General features: G+C 40.6%; 2 protein-coding genes across 4 annotated transcripts in view; both read left to right on the top strand.

Moving 5' to 3' along the window:
• Positions 1-12040, top strand: part of erich2 (glutamate-rich 2) — a 30570-nt gene extending 18530 nt beyond the window's left edge. Inside the window, exons 2-11 of one of the 2 annotated variants that reach the window (XM_084426989.1) lie at positions 6758-6809; positions 6958-6997; positions 7182-7218; positions 7334-7426; positions 8844-8966; positions 9244-9335; positions 10150-10316; positions 10584-10641; positions 10749-10820; positions 11448-12040. In XM_084426989.1, the coding sequence (XP_084283115.1) occupies positions 6758-6809; positions 6958-6997; positions 7182-7218; positions 7334-7426; positions 8844-8966; positions 9244-9335; positions 10150-10316; positions 10584-10641; positions 10749-10820; positions 11448-11605 (892 nt within the window). In that variant the 3' untranslated portion in view covers positions 11606-12040. Of the gene's footprint in view, positions 1-6757; positions 6810-6957; positions 6998-7181; positions 7219-7333; positions 7427-8843; positions 8967-9240; positions 9336-10149; positions 10317-10583; positions 10642-10748; positions 10821-11447 lie in introns of both variants that reach the window. The other variant, XM_084426988.1, reaches the window with a different exon arrangement.
• A 571-nt stretch (positions 12041-12611) lies between these two features.
• Positions 12612-18962, top strand: part of gad1b (glutamate decarboxylase 1b) — a 21858-nt gene continuing 15507 nt past the window's right edge. The window contains exons 1-4 of one of the 2 annotated variants that reach the window (XM_084426986.1): positions 12931-13207; positions 14249-14375; positions 16097-16159; positions 18675-18818. In XM_084426986.1, the coding sequence (XP_084283112.1) occupies positions 14300-14375; positions 16097-16159; positions 18675-18818 (283 nt within the window). In that variant the 5' untranslated portion in view covers positions 12931-13207; positions 14249-14299. Of the gene's footprint in view, positions 13208-14248; positions 14376-16096; positions 16160-18674; positions 18819-18962 lie in introns of both variants that reach the window. The other variant, XM_084426987.1, reaches the window with a different exon arrangement.

The following is an 18962-nucleotide window of genomic DNA, read 5'->3' on the forward strand; positions in this document are numbered from 1 at the left end:
GTTTGAGATTTAGCAAGAACCAATGAGGTTCATTCTCGTGTTACGCAGCTCGTTTGAGATTCAGCAAGAACCAATGAGGTTCACTCTCGTGTTACGCATCACGTTTGAGCTTCAGCAAGAACCAATGAGGTTCATTCTCATGTTACGCAGCTCGTTTGAGCTTCAGCAAGAACCAATGAGGTTCATTCTCGTGTTACGCAGCTCGTTTGAGATTCAGCAAGAACCAATGAGGTTCACTCTCGTGTTACACAGCTCGTTTGAGATTCAGCAAGGACCAATGAGGTTCATTCTCGTGTTACGCATCACGTTTGAGCTTCAGCAAGAACCAATGAGGTTCATTCTCATGTTACGCATCACGTTTGAGCTTCAGCAAGAACCAATGAGGTTCACTCTCGTGTTACACAGCTCGTTTGAGATTCAGCAAGAACCAATGAGGTTTACTCTCGTGTTACGCATCACGTTTGAGCTTCAGCAAGAACCAATGAGGTTCACTCTCGTGTTACGCATCACGTTTGAGATTTAGCAAGAACCAATGAGGTTCATTCTCGTGTTACGCAGCTCGTTTGAGATTCAGCAAGAACCAATGAGGTTCACTCTCGTGTTACGCATCACGTTTGAGCTTCAGCAAGAACCAATGAGGTTCACTCTCGTGTTACGCATCACGTTTGAGATTCAGCAAGAACCAATGAGGTTCATTCTCATGTTACGCATCACGTTTGAGCTTCAGCAAGAACCAATGAGGTTCACTCTCGTGTTACACAGCTCGTTTGAGATTCAGCAAGAACCAATGAGGTTCACTCTCGTGTTACGCATCACGTTTGAGCTTCAGCAAGAACCAATGAGGTTCACTCTCGTGTTACGCATCACGTTTGAGATTTAGCAAGAACCAATGAGGTTCATTCTCGTGTTACGCAGCTCGTTTGAGATTCAGCAAGAACCAATGAGGTTCACTCTCGTGTTACGCATCACGTTTGAGCTTCAGCAAGAACCAATGAGGTTCACTCTCGTGTTACGCATCACGTTTGAGATTCAGCAAGAACCAATGAGGTTCATTCTCGTGTTACGCAGCTCGTTTGAGATTCAGCAAGAACCAATGAGGTTCACTCTCGTGTTACACAGCTCGTTTGAGATTCAGCAAGGACCAATGAGGTTCATTCTCGTGTTACGCATCACGTTTGAGCTTCAGCAAGAACCAATGAGGTTCATTCTCATGTTACGCATCACGTTTGAGCTTCAGCAAGAACCAATGAGGTTCACTCTCGTGTTACACAGCTCGTTTGAGATTCAGCAAGAACCAATGAGGTTCACTCTCGTGTTACGCATCACGTTTGAGCTTCAGCAAGAACCAATGAGGTTCACTCTCGTGTTACGCATCACGTTTGAGATTTAGCAAGAACCAATGAGGTTCATTCTCGTGTTACGCAGCTCGTTTGAGATTCAGCAAGAACCAATGAGGTTCACTCTCGTGTTACGCATCACGTTTGAGCTTCAGCAAGAACCAATGAGGTTCACTCTCGTGTTACGCATCACGTTTGAGATTCAGCAAGAACCAATGAGGTTCATTCTCGTGTTACGCAGCTCGTTTGAGCTTCAGCAAGAACCTATGAGGTTCATTCTCGTGTTACACAGCACGTTTGAGATTCAGCAAGAACCAATGAGGTTCATTCTCGTGTTACGCAGCTCGTTTGAGCTTCAGCAAGAACCTATGAGGTTCATTCTCGTGTTACACAGCACGTTTGAGATTCAGCAAGAACCAATGAGGTTCACTCTCGTGTTACGCATCACGTTTGAGATTCAGCAAGAACCAATGAGGTTCACTCTCGTGTTACGCATCACGTTTGAGCTTCAGCAAGAACCAATGAGGTTCACTCTCGTGTTACGCATCACGTTTGAGATTCAGCAAGAACCAATGAGGTTCATTCTCGTGTTACGCAGCTCGTTTGAGCTTCAGCAAGAACCTATGAGGTTCATTCTCGTGTTACACAGCACGTTTGAGATTCAGCAAGAACCAATGAGGTTCATTCTCGTGTTACGCATCACGTTTGAGCTTCAGCAAGAACCAGTGAGGTTCACTCTCGTGTTACGCATCACGTTTGAGATTCAGCAAGAACCAATGAGGTTCACTCTCGTGTTACACAGCTCGTTTGAGATTCAGCAAGAACCAATGAGGTTCATTCTAATGTTACGCATCACTTTTGAGCCTCAGCAAGAACCAATGAGGTTCATTCTAATGTTACGCATCACGTTTGAGCTTCAGCAAGAACCAATGAGGTTCACTCTCGTGTTACGCATCACGTTTGAGCTTCATCAAGAACCAGTGAGGTTCATTCTAATGTTACGCATCACGTTTGAGCTTCAGCAAGAACCAATGAGGTTCATTCTAATGTTACGCATCACGTTTGAGCTTCAGCAAGAACCAATGAGGTTCATTCTAATGTTACGCATCACGCTTGAGCTTCAGCAAGAACCAATGAGGTTCATTCTCATGTTACGCATCATGTTTGAGCTTCAGCAAGAACCAATGAGGTTCACTCTCGTGTTACACAGCTCGTTTGAGATTCAGCAAGAACCAATGAGGTTCACTCTCGTGTTACGCATCACGTTTGAGCTTCAGCAAGAACCAATGAGGTTCATTCTAATGTTATACGTCACGTTTGAGCTTCAGCAAGAACCAATGAGGTTCATTCTAATGTTACGCATCACGCTTGAGCTTCAGCAAGAACCAATGAGGTTCATTCTCATGTTACGCATCACGTTTGAGCTTCAGCAAGAACCAATGAGGTTCACTCTCGTGTTACACAGCTCGTTTGAGATTCAGCAAGAACCAATGAGGTTCACTCTCGTGTTACGCATCACGTTTGAGCTTCAGCAAGAACCAATGAGGTTCACTCTCGTGTTACGCATCACGTTTGAGATTTAGCAAGAACCAATGAGGTTCATTCTCGTGTTACGCAGCTCGTTTGAGATTCAGCAAGAACCAATGAGGTTCACTCTCGTGTTACGCATCACGTTTGAGCTTCAGCAAGAACCAATGAGGTTCACTCTCGTGTTACGCATCACGTTTGAGATTCAGCAAGAACCAATGAGGTTCATTCTCGTGTTACGCAGCTCGTTTGAGATTCAGCAAGAACCAATGAGGTTCACTCTCGTGTTACACAGCTCGTTTGAGATTCAGCAAGGACCAATGAGGTTCATTCTCGTGTTACGCATCACGTTTGAGCTTCAGCAAGAACCAATGAGGTTCACTCTCGTGTTACACAGCTCGTTTGAGATTCAGCAAGAACCAATGAGGTTCATTCTAATGTTACGCATCACTTTTGAGCCTCAGCAAGAACCAATGAGGTTCATTCTAATGTTACGCATCACGTTTGAGCTTCAGCAAGAACCAATGAGGTTCACTCTCGTGTTACGCATCACGTTTGAGCTTCATCAAGAACCAGTGAGGTTCATTCTAATGTTACGCATCACGTTTGAGCTTCAGCAAGAACCAATGAGGTTCATTCTAATGTTACGCATCACGTTTGAGCTTCAGCAAGAACCAATGAGGTTCATTCTAATGTTACGCATCACGCTTGAGCTTCAGCAAGAAACAATGAGGTTCATTCTCATGTTACGCATCATGTTTGAGCTTCAGCAAGAACCAATGAGGTTCACTCTCGTGTTACACAGCTCGTTTGAGATTCAGCAAGAACCAATGAGGTTCACTCTCGTGTTACGCATCACGTTTGAGCTTCAGCAAGAACCAATGAGGTTCATTCTAATGTTACACGTCACGTTTGAGCTTCAGCAAGAACCAATGAGGTTCATTCTAATGTTACGCATCACGCTTGAGCTTCAGCAAGAACCAATGAGGTTCATTCTCATGTTACGCATCACGTTTGAGCTTCAGCAAGAACCAATGAGGTTCACTCTCGTGTTACACAGCTCGTTTGAGATTCAGCAAGAACCAATGAGGTTCACTCTCGTGTTACGCATCACGTTTGAGCTTCAGCAAGAACCAATGAGGTTCACTCTCGTGTTACGCATCACGTTTGAGATTTAGCAAGAACCAATGAGGTTCATTCTCGTGTTACGCAGCTCGTTTGAGATTCAGCAAGAACCAATGAGGTTCACTCTCGTGTTACGCATCACGTTTGAGCTTCAGCAAGAACCAATGAGGTTCATTCTCATGTTACGCAGCTCGTTTGAGATTCAGCAAGAACCAATGAGGTTCATTCTCGTGTTACGCAGCTCGTTTGAGATTCAGCAAGAACCAATGAGGTTCACTCTCGTGTTACACAGCTCGTTTGAGATTCAGCAAGGACCAATGAGGTTCATTCTCGTGTTACGCATCACGTTTGAGCTTCAGCAAGAACCAATGAGGTTCATTCTCATGTTACGCATCACGTTTGAGCTTCAGCAAGAACCAATGAGGTTCACTCTCGTGTTACACAGCTCGTTTGAGATTCAGCAAGAACCAATGAGGTTCACTCTCGTGTTACGCATCACGTTTGAGCTTCAGCAAGAACCAATGAGGTTCACTCTCGTGTTACGCATCACGTTTGAGATTTAGCAAGAACCAATGAGGTTCATTCTCGTGTTACGCAGCTCGTTTGAGATTCAGCAAGAACCAATGAGGTTCACTCTCGTGTTACGCATCACGTTTGAGCTTCAGCAAGAACCAATGAGGTTCACTCTCGTGTTACGCATCACGTTTGAGATTCAGCAAGAACCAATGAGGTTCATTCTCGTGTTACGCAGCTCGTTTGAGCTTCAGCAAGAACCTATGAGGTTCATTCTCGTGTTACACAGCACGTTTGAGATTCAGCAAGAACCAATGAGGTTCATTCTCGTGTTACGCAGCTCGTTTGAGCTTCAGCAAGAACCTATGAGGTTCATTCTCGTGTTACACAGCACATTTGAGATTCAGCAAGAACCAATGAGGTTCACTCTCGTGTTACGCATCACGTTTGAGATTCAGCAAGAACCAATGAGGTTCACTCTCGTGTTACACAGCTCGTTTGAGATTCAGCAAGAACCAATGAGGTTCATTCTCATGTTACGCAGCTCGTTTGAGATTCAGCAAGAACCAATGAGGTTCACTCTCGTGTTACGCATCACGTTTGAGATTCAGCAAGAACCAATGAGGTTCATTCTCATGTTACGCAGCTCGTTTGAGATTCAGCAAGAACCAATGAGGTTCACTCTCGTGTTACGCATCACGTTTGAGCTTCAGCAAGAACCAATGAGGTTCACTCTCGTGTTACGCATCACGTTTGAGATTTAGCAAGAACCAATGAGGTTCATTCTCGTGTTACGCAGCTCGTTTGAGATTCAGCAAGAACCAATGAGGTTCACTCTCGTGTTACGCATCACGTTTGAGCTTCAGCAAGAACCAATGAGGTTCACTCTCGTGTTACGCATCACGTTTGAGATTCAGCAAGAACCAATGAGGTTCATTCTCGTGTTACGCAGCTCGTTTGAGCTTCAGCAAGAACCTATGAGGTTCATTCTCGTGTTACACAGCACGTTTGAGATTCAGCAAGAACCAATGAGGTTCATTCTCGTGTTACGCATCACGTTTGAGCTTCAGCAAGAACCAGTGAGGTTCACTCTCGTGTTACGCATCACGTTTGAGATTCAGCAAGAACCAATGAGGTTCACTCTCGTGTTACACAGCTCGTTTGAGATTCAGCAAGAACCAATGAGGTTCATTCTCATGTTACGCATCACGTTTGAGCTTCAGCAAGAACCAGTGAGGTTCACTCTCGTGTTACGCATCACGTTTGAGATTCAGCAAGAACCAGTGAGGTTCACTCTCGTGTTACACAGCTCGTTTGAGATTCAGCAAGAACCAATGAGGTTCACTCTCGTGTTACGCATCACGTTTGAGATTCAGCAAGAACCAATGAGGTTCATTCTCATGTTACGCAGCTCGTTTGTGATTCAGCAAGAACCAATGAGGTTCACTCTCGTGTTACGCAGCTCGTTTGAGATTCAGCAAGAACCAATGAGGTTCACACTTGTGTTACACAGCTCGTTTGAGATTCAGCAAGAACCAATGAGGTTCATTCTCGTGTTACGCAGCACGTGTGAGATTCAGCAAGGACCAATGAGGTTCATTCTCGTGTTACGCATCACGTTTGAGCTTCAGCAAGAACCAATGAGGTTCATTCTAATGTTACGCATCACGTTTGAGCTTCAAGAACCAATGAGGTTCATTCTCGTGTTACGCAGCTCATTTGAGCTTCAGCAAGAACCAATGAGGTTTGTTTTCGCGCATCAAACAGGTTCGGTTGAGATTCTCTTTTTGTTTGCTGATCAATGGTTATATGTAGATAAAACTTAAATTAAATCTCTTCATCATATATTTACATTTAGTCATTTAGCAGACGCTTTTATCCAAAGCGACTTACAAATCAGGACTAAATGATATATAGTGATTGAGTCTCTTCAGAAATTTCCATTACTCTTTAAAAGTCTCTATACAGTGGCTTTACTATCTCTGCATTTCTTTAACACATTTTACATTTACATTTATTCATTTAGCTGACGCTTTTATCCAAAGCGACTTACAATTGCTATATATGTCAGAGGTCGCACGCCTCTGGAGCAACTAGGGGTTAAGTGTCTTGCTGAGGGACACATTGGTGTCTCACAGTGGATTCGAACCCAGGTCTCTCACACCAAAGGCATGTGTCTTATCCATTGCGCCACACCAACCCTTTAACATCCAAATACTTATTTTAAATATTTTTTTATTATTATTAATGCTAAGTTTACAGTGTGTTGGGCGGCCGTCAGAAGTCTCATCAAAAGACAATGAAAAGGTCAGTGGTTATATATGGATATTGTGCTTTGTTTCATATCATGTGACAAACTAGTGTTTTGATCATTTTGCAATTTAAGTAATATAGAGAAATAATAGAGATTTGGCTTTAGTCTTGTTCACATTTAGTGTTTTTTCTATTTCTAAAGGAGGTTGTACCCTTAAAACCAGTGATTGGCAGCTCAGCAGGTACAATAATCAATTTGCAGGAAGTAATTTCTATCAATACATATCCACTATAGCAACTGTTTTTTTTTTTTTATATATATATACATTAAGCAGTTACACACACATGACGACAGTCTGCCTTGGTTTCCTCAAGGGTTATTTTTCATCTGAAAGGTTGAATGACGTTATGTCCTTTGTTCTGTAGATCCAGTGGCAAAAGAATCGGTGGAATGGAAACCAAAGTAGGTTTAGATTTTCAGATTATCTTTTGGATATTATATACAGTATGCTTTAGTTGCTTTAAAAACCACGTTCACGTCAACTGTATTTGGTGCTTTGGTTTGATTTGATGTATAGGCAGCAGAAACCAAAACCCAGCGGGAAGACAAGAGGACAGGATTTATCTATAAACTATGAGACAACAAATATCAAAGCTCCAAGTTCCACCAGGTAAAACATTTTATAACAGTGATTAATGAACATGAATTGCCCATGCAGCTCTCAGTCGACAGGTAACATTGTAAAAGCCTCACAATATGTACAATTAAACTTCTTTTCCTGCATAGATGAAGTAAGAATGCTCATATACTTTGATGTATTAAATACAGAGTTGTGTCATGAAACTCTAGACGACGCAGACTAATAGATCCTTAACTCAGTTTGCTTGCAATCACATCATTCTCTATAGACCCTTTTTGCGCCGACGTCACAGTTACGTCATGTTCGGTAGCTGGAGGCAAAACAAAGGGAAAACTGGAGGCACTCAATACAAACCAGCACAGATTCGGATACATAAGGAGCTTAAAATGTCATCTTGTTGTGTTGTTGGGTGCAATAATCGACGGAGTACAGCCTCCAATTTGAAATTTTATCACGTAATGTTTTCTAACCTATTGTGATTATTTGTGAATGATCTGTGATTGTTATATACATTGTTGTGATTGATTGTGACTAAACTTTTTGAAGAACCTGTTAAGAAAGAATAATCAAATACATAAAGTTCAAAAAAAATTATTTCTAGAAAATATTCACATCTTTAAAATTGTTCTGTAATGTCACTCTTTACATGGTCGTCTTCTGGCCTTGGCGCTGGCTTGGCAGAACTTCGGATCGTACCACACAAGTCTTGTACTTGAGGATTCAGCACATAGTTATAGGCATCTAAAGAGTTATACGCCCTCAGATTCTCTTTATGTGCTCGGTTTCTCTGTCAAGTAGGTGTAGATGTCAGGCCACTCAACCGAGGTCACGTTAAACCTGTCAGATCGTCCATCCATTGAGTGAGTGTGTACGGGTCAGCCAATCTGGTTCCATCCATTAAATTAACTTTTTTAAATAACAATCGCTGTCCTGGACAGTGAGTGGCCTTACACATTAAGATAAAATCGGATTTTCTCCAGTCGTTAAAAAAACAAGCTAACGAAAACTTGCTAACTAACACTAAAGTTCTGCCTCCACCTAAGCTCCGCCCACAAAACGAGTCACAATGTTTACTAACTGAAAAGGGGTCTATAGGGCACAGGTGATTGTATGAGTAGCCAATGAGCTCGCGGCTCAACCTTTAAATACTTGGTCAGCATTTGCTGTTGCAGTTTGCAGCGTGCTTTCAGACGCCCTCCACCTTCCCCAGCTCCACCTGTATAGATCTGCTACGGGTAATTCATGTGCACTATATTGTACAGCAGCAGCATGACTTACTTGCTCACAGCAGCGTGTCGTGTGTGTATTGGCAGTTTCAGATCTATTCTGCCAAGACCAAAACTTTTCAACATTGTCATATCCATTACCATGCCAAACACTCCTACAGTTGTCATGACAGAATTACACTTTAACAATCATTTAAATGCATTGGTTTGATTTTGTGTAGGCAAACGAAAGCAAAACCCAGTGAAAAGAGAGAAGAGCAGGATCCCTCTATACAGACAGAGGGGAAACCTTCCCTAAACTCTGAAACATCAAGTACCTCACACAAAGTACACAATTCCAAGAGGTAAAAGCATTTGATATCCGACAATGATAACTAAAAGTGACATTTCTCTATACTAGATCATTTGGACAGATGCATAATACTGAGAGGAATAAAGAAAAATGCTTATTTTTAATTTGATTGTATCAGTGGCTTTTTGTATTCCGGTCAACATGCTCTTTGGGTCATGCATGGGATGTGGTTTATGGGCCGTACATGCATAAAGCGGGGAAGCTGATGGCATTCATTCGCTCCAGTGATCTCTAATAGTTTACCTTTTATCACCCATTTTTTTCAGCAGCAGAGGGTATAATGCCTCTAAAGCTCCGTCCTTCAGAAATGTAACCACGCATGGACATAAACTACCTAAACAGGTCCACCCTATTATGACAGGTACTGAATCTGTTTTATCCTATAGGCTCTGTTTACAGCTGGTGTTTAGATGCGTTTTGGTCGATCGGATCATAAGTGGACGGCGCTAAATACAGGTGTAAACGGGGTCTAAAACGTTTTGAGCTTGTTCACTTTCCACCACTTCCAGAGGGAGTCAAAAACACATTTGACCGGATTGCTTTCGTAGTGTAAACGCTCATGTGGTCGAATGTCTTCAAACAGCCACAAAAGACCGTCTACTCTCCGTCTACTGAACTAATGCGTAAACATTATGGGAAGAGCTCTAGCCAGACGGGATTTAAACTTTGTCGGCTGAAGATCTAAGTTTGGTTTGAAGATGAAAAATGTACCAAGCACAATGTTCTCTCACCATTCCTGATTTCTAACACACACTCACAGCGTTCGGCTGATCTTGCGACTGTCAGCTGCTGTTCTCCGTGTTTTTCCGTTCAAATGTAAATTCCACAACTTATTTCGTCCATTAGATCGAAAGATCTGGAGAAAAAAACATACATTTACCCGCCCATAGACCATTCCCTCGAAGAAATCAGGACAGAAGTGGTTGAAAGTGGACAATAGAGACGGATTGAAACACCAGGTGTAAACGGGAATGTGTCTCCCTCGTCTACATGTGATCCGATCGACCAAAACACATCTCAAAACCAGGAGTAAACAGTGCCTTATTCTTTTTTAAAGCATTTATTGTTCAACCCATTTGTCTCAGAGTTCCTGAAGCATTTTGTGATGCCCATGGGCTCCTGTACAAGTACAGTAGGGTCCAACATTTTTTTTCTTTTTCTTATTTAAACATTAGAAAAGCAAGGAGAATGTGAAGTCCAGTCAGAAAGTGTGCATGAAAAACACATCCAGGTCCCTCAAGTAGTGTCGTCTGCAGATGACCAGGATCCTCATGAGGCCCAAAGTGAAGAGGAAGAGAGTGAGAGCGCAGAAGGACACGTGCCTCTAGAACTGTTTGCAGAGGTACACATCATGTACATTTACATTTATGCGCATTTATACATTTATACACATATGATGACGCTTTTATCCAAAGTGACTTACAAAAGAGGGAACAAAAGCAATGCCCACTAGATTAAGAAGGAAGAAATGCAGGAGAAGGAATAGTAGTTCTGATGTGTTTGAAAATGGCTGCAAGTGTCAAACACACTGTTTTATTTAACTTCAACTTTGGACAGTTGTCATTGGCTTATTGAGATGCAGTTAAACAAATGTTCTGTTTGAGTCCAGTTTCTACAGGCTGTGATGACAAAGAATTATCAACTCGCCAAGAAGCTCTGTCAGATGAGTAAGCAGCCATTTTAATTAGTATTGTTTACTATAGTATTGTTATTTGGCATTTCTTACATCATGATACTAATGTTTTCATCATTCTCATTCATTCTTTAAATGTAGTTTTAATTTATGAGCCCCAAAACTCAGAGGCTAAGAGCTTCCTGCCTCTCATTGAAGAAAAGTTACTGATAGGTGAGTTCATATCCATCCATCTATCATCCATCCATCCATCTATCATCCATCCATCCATCTATCATCCATCTATCATCCATCTATCTATCTATCTATCTATCTATCTATCCATCCATCCATCCATCTATCCATCATCTATCTATCCTTCATCTATCTATCATCCATCCATCCATCCATCCATCTATCTATCTATCCATCTATCCATCATCTATCTATCTATCCATCATCTATCTATCATCCAGCCATCCATCCATCTATCTATCTATCCATCTATCCATCATCTATCTATCTATCTATCTATCTATCTATCTATCTATCTATCTATCAATTCATCTATCATCCATCATCTATCTATCCATCTATCTATATATATATATACAGTATATTGTTTTCCACTCAAATTGAAGCATTTAGATTTTTATGACAATATCAAGCTTCACTACAACTTTCCTCTTTAGTTTTTAAATTAACATAGATATATGTATCTCTAAACAAAAATGTTTTGTAAAGCACTCCAGGCATGAATGAAAATTAAATAAAAGCAATGTTCCAAATGGATAACTTTAATAATGAAATTCAAGTGTGTTGAATTCACCTTCTTCATCTGGATATCCTCATTCATTCTAGAAGCGGAGGAGGAATCAGATGATGATGATGATGATGATGATGAATTTGACACATCCGATGATGATGATGAAGATGACGTTGAGGATAATGACGATGAGTCCACAGATAGCTCTGACACAGATGAAGAGTCCACTGAAAGCACAGACGATACATTATAATCTTAATCATAAATAAACAACAAACAATCTTGTGTGGTGCGTTTCACACAGTCCTATAAGCACGCACTGTATTGTTTTAATATGTCTTATGCTTGTAAACAATGTGTGATGTGTCCAGAATATTATGTATGCGCAGTTTTGTCAAATACTGACTGGATATTCAATTATATTCTGTGTGAATTGTAATCTAACCCCCGGTTTCACAGACAAGCCTTAAGCTAAAATGCATGTTTGAGCTGTTTTAACTTGCACTGACATATCTTAAAACATGCCAGTGTCATTATTTTGTCCCAAGATGCACACCAGCAATGTTTTTTCTAAGACACATTTATAAAAGCTACTTAAATTGAACTAAGACCTGATCCTGGTTTACTCAAAGCCCTGTCTGTGAAACCAGGCCTATATGTCTTAGGACAATAAAATAGCTTTTTCCTACTTCACTTTTTCTGTTTAGTTGTTCAGAGAGCGCAAGACATTTTAGCGCCATCTGATGGAGGAAAAAGAACACGACTGTTTCACAAATTATGACCGAGGCCAGTTGTCACACAAGAAGGCTGTGTTAAAAAATGGCTCATCTAAGCAACTATGAGACAGAAGTCCAATTATAGCCTACAAATGCTTTTTTTTTTTGTCTTAAACTTTTGTGAATTTTTATCCTCTAGACTCTTTTTTTAATAGCTGTTGCACAGGTGAACACAATAAAACCGATCGTTGCATGCGTTAAGATAATGATATACACGCTTTCAGATGCTTTTTTGTTGTCAGGACTTTAATGTATGCGTCTACAGACACTGGCTGTCAAAAAAACCGACTGGAGTGAGAAGGTGTGACAACTAGCCCCGGTCTCTTCTTGACCCCGTGGAGCTGTCCAGGTGCTGAAACTGCGGCAGTGGAAACCAGTACTGACACGCTGGATAGGTGGAGGTTTAAAAAAGAACGATCTTATTCTTACAGACATGAACAGAGCAGCTCAAGTGTTTTTCCAGGGCGCTGCCCAAAATCCTTCATTCAAGATCAAGTTGGTCTGTTCTCTGTTGCCACCTCGTGGATGTCTTCCAGATGTCTCGAATAGGTGATGACGAGCTGATCCACAAGTCGTGCATTAAATGAAATTTTTCTTTTTCTTTTTTTACATTAGGATGGAATGCTTTCATTTGTTTATTGCGTCCCTCCAAAACAACAACAATAAAAATGTGAGCTCGTCCTCATGATGTATCTGCCTTTCTTTCTCTCTCCCTCTCTCTCTCTCTCTCACTCACCGTTTTCTCACTCCCACGCTATTTTGACGTGTGTGTATATATTACTTGGAGAATTAAACTTCATGTGTCTGATGACTTGAGTCCATATTATAATAATCCTCAGAAAGTACCCGTGGATATTAACCCGTGGAAAAATACAGCTGAAGTGAATTTTGGAGATTCTCCTGTCGCCTTTGGAAGGATAAACACTGAATCAGGAATTTGGCGCTGGATGGATTTGTATTTTCTTGTGCACTCTTCTGGTTTTCTAATATCAAGTGTCTCACCGCCACATCACGCGCTGTGAAACATCCTCCACGTGCCATTTTTCTGGATTTTACTGTGACACCTGTGACTTCGCAAGGTAAGCGCTCACCTTCTGCGTTCTGATCTGAATTTAAGCCCTTTTTTTCTTTTCTACAGCATTGGAAAGATAACAATATGAGAAAGAAGAGCAGAAACTGAACTGTGCCTTTTGTATTCAGTTTTAATAAATGCATGTATAGATTTAAACCAGTTTCTGCCAGTATTGTGATCCTATGTTCATACTGGATCGCGTCTGGCAAAATAATGATCTAAAAACATAGTGTAATTTAACACATGAGCAGCGCAATGATTTTGTGCCCATATTTCACAAACTCCGACAGTGATTGATGCGCATATTTTGAGGATATTTAAAGATCATCTTAATTGAGAAATCAATAAGTCACTCTTTTTCTATACATTCTCTCTCTCTTTTTTTTTTTTTTTTTTTTTTTTTGGACGAGAGTCGTTTAAGCTTCTGACCTTCTGTAAAATCATCCGTAACAAAGAAATATTATTTATCATCGTCACCCAACACTAATAATAGGTTCAAATGATTATTTCTGTCCTGATCTTCGTCGCCTTTGTTATGCTGCGGTTGAAGTGAACAGATTCTTCGTTTTAAATGATTCGATTTAAAGACCTCGTTACAGAGCCAATTAAGTCAGACTTCACGGTCTGCTGCGCGCTGGAGCTCACAGGGGCGTCTGGAGAACACAGCCATCCAAAATACCAACTTATATAGGTCGGACTATCTTCAGAACTTATCTAGCATTCTTTTCGTTATTTCTTAGGTGTGTTGTTGTTTTTTTCTCGTGCTGTAATGTGCGCTGTTCTGTCAGAGCGCATTTCTGAACATGACAGAACACTGAGCGCGCGCGCGTGGCGCAAGACAAATTATCCTGGTGACGCGGAGTGAATTACTGCCATTTCATAAGGAGAATTTGATGCGTGATATTGTGCTAGAATAAAAACGCTTATTTTTATATAGCTAGGCTATATACTTTATATGAGATATTAGCCAGTCTTTTTTATATATATGCAACTGTTATTTGTGCCATCACTTTGTTTATCCTAATTTCTCCACATTTTCCGTGTGTAGTGTGGGTTTTTTCCTTCAGTCTGAAAGCAGTGAGGTGTTTCTCCAGGACTGATGGCGTCTTCTGCACCTTCTTCCTCGGCTGGTGATATGGACCCAAACACGGCTAATTTACGACAGCCTGCCACAAGTAGGTCTCTCTGGATAACGCGTTTTTCACTTGGCTTGTTTACTCCGTGGGGTGGCGATGTTCATCACTGCCCTGAAAAACACACCGCGCCGTGTGAGATGTCTATTAGCTGACAGCTTGAGAGACAAATTATAAATTATCTTTAGATAGATAGATAGATAGATAGATAGATAGATAGATAGATAGATAGATAGATAGATAGATAGATAGATAGATTACAGTCATGCCAATAAAGCAATTTTGAATTGAATTGATATTAAAACGAGAACCCCTGATTATCGTTTTATTACAAAAAAGATTATTGTAATAAGATATTATAGTTTTAATTATATTTGATTATAGTTTTCGTCATAGAAATGTAAATTCTTAATTTGCAGGGAGATCGATGTATATAGATGTAATAATAATATTAATAACTATAATCTTATACCGTTATTTTATTTTTCCTATTTTTCTTGATATAGTCTCAATTCTCCAGATTACAAATGAAAAATATCATGCAAATTGTATTCTTAATTTTACTCACAAATAAGAGCATCCATGCTTCTGCCTAACTGCATTTAATTATGCACCCGATCTTATAACAATAGCTCTGCATTTTGCCTCGTTTTATGGGAGCTTGAAGAACAGCAATCAGCCATCGTCTGCTCTCAACAGACCCACCTTAATAGCGCAATTACTAAAATTACCCGCCATCACGGTCCAATTCACATTTTCCTTTGTAAATATGCTGAAAATGCCCGAGTCAAAAATACATAAAAGAAACTGATTTGATCAGGTTTAAGAAAGATGCAAAATAAATAAAAATGTCATGCTAAAAAAAAAATATGAAGATGTAGTAGCCTACCAATATATGTTTTTTATGTTAGCTATATACATTTTGATATAAATTGTAAAAAGCATTATGTGTTGTGCTGTGCTGTTGTGTGTGTGCGTGCGCGTGTTTTGCTATTATCTCCCTGCCAAGCTCTATCTCACGCTCACTGACCTGAGGGGCGCGCGCTGTCTCTGCCTCATCTGACAGCGCGCGCCTGGGGCAGATAGAGCTAGATCTGCCCTCAGACAAAACCCACCCCAGAGATAAATTCATTTCAATCTATTGATGATGATAATAACAATAATTCACCTTCGTTTCTTATCGCTCTATATATACACACTTGCACCATTTATATAAATTTGTCCTTGCTGAATAGTGTTGTTCGTGTTTGCTTACTGCTGTGAGTGTGTGTTCATTTTATTTCATTTTCATTGTATCAGCATCTAAACTTTATGGCTGCATCTGTCTGGTCACTTATGCTAGAGGTCATTCATGTATTTTTTCGAGTGGTGTGTTTTCTCTCTCTCGGCTCTCTGTGTGACGGCTGGCAAGTCAAACACAAGCGTTTCACTCAATTAATTCCGAGACCTCATTTCATGCCCGCTTATTTTAAACCGCCTCTTTGCCGGATGTGTGCCACCATCTATTAGCGGCCTGCCTCTCTGATAGCCTCTATTGATCGCTTGCTGAAAATCAAGCCCTTAAAAAAAAAAAAAAAAAAAAAAAACCCTGAGATTGAAAAGCCACACGTTCGGCAAAGACCCGAATCTGTTGCGCACATTCATTGTCTTCTGCGTCAATGCATGCTGACCCTTAATTCTGCGCTTTCTACAGCATCACCCATAGCATTAAGAATAGAATAAACTCTGGGATGTTGAACAGCTCTCCAAACGTCTCGTTTTAGCCGGCGACGCGTGGTACGGGGTTGCGCACGGATGCACGAGGAAACTGGGCATGAAGATATGTGGTAAGTTACAGTGCCAACATTATCTCAGTCTTGAGGTCAGTCAAGGTGCCAAAGTGGAGGGCACCTTTATCCATGCTGTTGTTGCTCTGTTGACCCAGGTGTGAATACATATGCCCTAGATATGGAGAAAGAGACTGTCGTTGCGTGTTTCCATCACACTAAAGGTCAGCGAGCTGTTATTTACCCTGTAGGCGAGTGTGTGAACAGGGTCTTAGTCTTGTGTTCCCCCGCATCACCCCTTGTTCACTCTCATTCTTATTTTCTGGACACAACAAAATAAATAAATAACTGACAAAGGAAGGAATAGAAATCAGCCCCGAGTTAGAGATTCGTGCCAGGCACGATTTTTGTAGGTTGTTAGGCAAGAGAAGTGAAAAATAGCCCGTAGAGAGTGTGAATCGTCAGTGTCTGGATGGAAATATTTTCTCACGGTCACTTAGACAGGTTTTCTTAACTGGATTTGAAACACTATATATCAGGAGAAAAAAGGGGCTGCCTGTGTTGCTCTCTATTAGTTTCCTGGTGGGTGGTGCTCTCTCTCTCTCTCTCTCTCTCTCTCTCTCTCTCTCTCTCTCTCTCGACTTGTCTTTTTACGCCACACTGCTCTTTATAGCCTGCTAAAAGATGTGAAGAGGATTGGGTGTTTTTAAGAGGATGACGTCTGGGAGGATGTGGCCATCCTGACTCCTGCTGAACTTTAAATCGTTTTACTCTCGTGTATCTCAAGGCCAGATCCTCTCCATTTAATTTAGCCTGATGTGCTTTTTGTTTTAAAAAATGAACATGTAATGAGAATTATCCCCTGATTATTGCAAAACCGCATTAATCTAATTAGTAATATGTATTACATGCTGAAACCTAAGGGGAAAAAACTGAATGATCATTCTGTCATTAAAATTGTTGATGTATAAACAATATCTGGAATTTACGCGCCCTCAGCTGCATATTCTGCTGTCGTTTGAGCTCATATAAAAAGCGTGTAAATAATTAGTCAAATTCCTATCTATCTATCTATCTATCTATCTATCTATCTATCTATCTATCTATCTATCTATCTATCTATCTATCTATCTATCTATCTATCTATCTATCTCTCTATATTTTGTTAATTTGTTTCTATATGATTTAATTTATGTTTATTTTTTTTATTAAAATTTATTTTAAGGTGTATTTGTTACACTGTAATTATATATTTAAGTACTGAGTATTATTAATGAACTACATGTACTTACTATAGGGTTAGGTTTAGTTTAGGGTTAGTTGCTCGTATTTATGCATAATTTATTGTTATTACTAACTACATGTACAGCCTGATCTACCGGGTTGACATGTAACATATGTAACAATGACAGTGTAAAACAAGAGAGAGAGCTCATGCAGAAATTGATCTGAATACGATTTAATGAAACGAAATGTATGCCGTATCCAGTGTGTAAACCATTGCTCAAATAAAATCATATGTTTAAATGAAAAGATTCAGCGTATATCAAACATATTTTTATCTTAATTGCATGCGCAATAAACATGCTCGACGTGGTTGTGAAGACAAAAAAAAAAATCCTTTAGAATGAGAAAAAGAGAGAGATTTGGTCTTTAGCATGAGAGAAAACAGAAAAAAAATCCATTTGATAGCCGCAATGAAATCGTGTCGCCTATTGATGTTGAGCGCATCTCCAAAGATTCACGGCATCGAATAGTCATTAGCTCTTATCAGAACCGAGCCTGAATGAGAGAGATGGGCTGCAGGGTGGCAGAGGGGGGTATTAACGCAGGCCTGCTTTCTCTGATAATATTGTGCGATAGTCCAGCTCAAAATGAAAGAGATAAGACAACCGGGCCCTTGTGACCGAAAGACGGATGCTCCCAGGAAATATGCTGTTAAATATTGAAAAATATTCTTTATAATCTTACTAACCATCTGTGACCCATGTTTTACAATAGCTATACGCAGACCTCCAGAAATAAAATCAGTCGAAATGATAAAGAATGCATGCATTGTGAACGAAAAACAGGCTATTTTTGATATTTTGGGGGACATCTTGGTGTATTTGACTCTCTTGAGTAGGTCTTTCTGCTTTGCCTAAACATGTTTGTTCACGTTCATGATGTTCCAATAAAACATCCTCGATGGATCTATTGAATGTGCCTGTCGGCAGTTAATGACACGAGCATCTGGTCAGTCACGCGGAATCTGTGAAGGATGATATAGAGCCAACCTCAACCGGGATTCAACAGGGTTTCATGATCCAAAAAAACAAAACACATATGTCCTCTGATGTCATGGCTACAGTAGCACCTCTGAACTGAACCTCAACCAATCCATAAATAGCGCTGTCCCACTAAAACCCCAGCCACTGGAATCACCCTTAGGAATAACCATCAGCGCGCAAACCTGCTGTTAGTTGCTAATGTTAAGCAACTGGTTAGAGATAGCCTACTACTTTTTCCTCCATAGCATCCATTACCAAAGCTGAGGATATGTTTTGCAATTCTCCCCCGTGTTGTAACGATGCAGGTTTCCTGCAGAAGAACAACAGTCTGGATGAGAAGAGTCGTATGGTGGGCGCCTTCAAGGAGAGCGCGAAGAACCAGCTGACGCGCGACAACAGCGAGCGCTACACGCGCGACGAGACGGACTTCTCCAACCTGTTCGCTCGAGGTGACCATCCTTTCCAGGTTGAAATGTGGCATTAAGAATGATAAGGATGGTCCTTCTCATTCTTAATGGCACATTTCAATCTAACGCATTGTTGCTTCATCATAAAACCTAACAATTAGAAGATAAAGAAAAATAATTGAATGG

The sequence above is a fragment of the Rutilus rutilus genome (assembly GCF_951802725.1).
Source record: "Rutilus rutilus genome assembly, chromosome: 12".
Taxonomy (NCBI): Eukaryota; Metazoa; Chordata; class Actinopteri; order Cypriniformes; family Leuciscidae; genus Rutilus; species Rutilus rutilus.